Source organism: Galeopterus variegatus, unplaced genomic scaffold (genome assembly GCF_000696425.1).
Source record: "Galeopterus variegatus unplaced genomic scaffold, G_variegatus-3.0.2 Scaffold2, whole genome shotgun sequence".
Lineage (NCBI taxonomy): Eukaryota > Metazoa > Chordata > Mammalia > Dermoptera > Cynocephalidae > Galeopterus > Galeopterus variegatus.
In genome coordinates this window covers 2,137,131-2,137,577 of record NW_007726113.1, presented here as the reverse complement: position 1 = coordinate 2,137,577, position 447 = coordinate 2,137,131, and the positions used below count along the sequence as shown (strand labels likewise).

At 68.7% G+C, this 447-nt stretch overlaps 1 protein-coding gene across 1 annotated transcript in view; it reads right to left on the bottom strand.

Moving 5' to 3' along the window:
* The window catches only part of NEUROG2 (neurogenin 2), a 1,428-nt gene extending 1,203 nt beyond the window's left edge, over positions 1-225 (bottom strand). Inside the window, exon 1 of the mRNA XM_008567126.1 lies at positions 14-225. Coding sequence (XP_008565348.1) covers positions 14-225 — 212 coding nt within the window. The remainder of the gene's footprint in view (positions 1-13) is intronic.
* Positions 226-447: the final 222 nt, after the last annotated feature.

The window sequence follows — 447 nt, the reverse complement described above, 5'->3', positions numbered from 1 at the left end:
CCGGCAGCCCTCGGCACCCGCCGCAGAGCCGCCCCGGACCCCCTGCCCGGCCGAGGCCCCACGCTGCCGACGCACCCCGCCCGACGCGCCCAGCTCCTCCTCCTCTTCCTCGTCGGCGCTGGACGACAGCGGCGTCAGGGCCGCCGAGGCGGGGGAGGCTGAGCCGAGCAGCACCAGCACGTCCTCTTCCTCCTTCAACTCCAAGGTCTCGGATTTGACGAACATCCTACTGAAGAGAGCAGGGAAGGAGAAAGAGGTAAATGAGGGGTAAACATAGCAGCAGGGGCGAGTTCTGCGTGTCACCGCGGCGTGCTCCTGCGCGCACCCGAGAGGACCGGCTCGGAACGGCGAGGAGGAACGTAGTTGGGGAGGAAACCCAGCCAGTGCTCTCCAAGGTCTGGGGCGCTCCTCGTTGGGACCCTGCTCCGGTCAGCCGACCCCCGACTC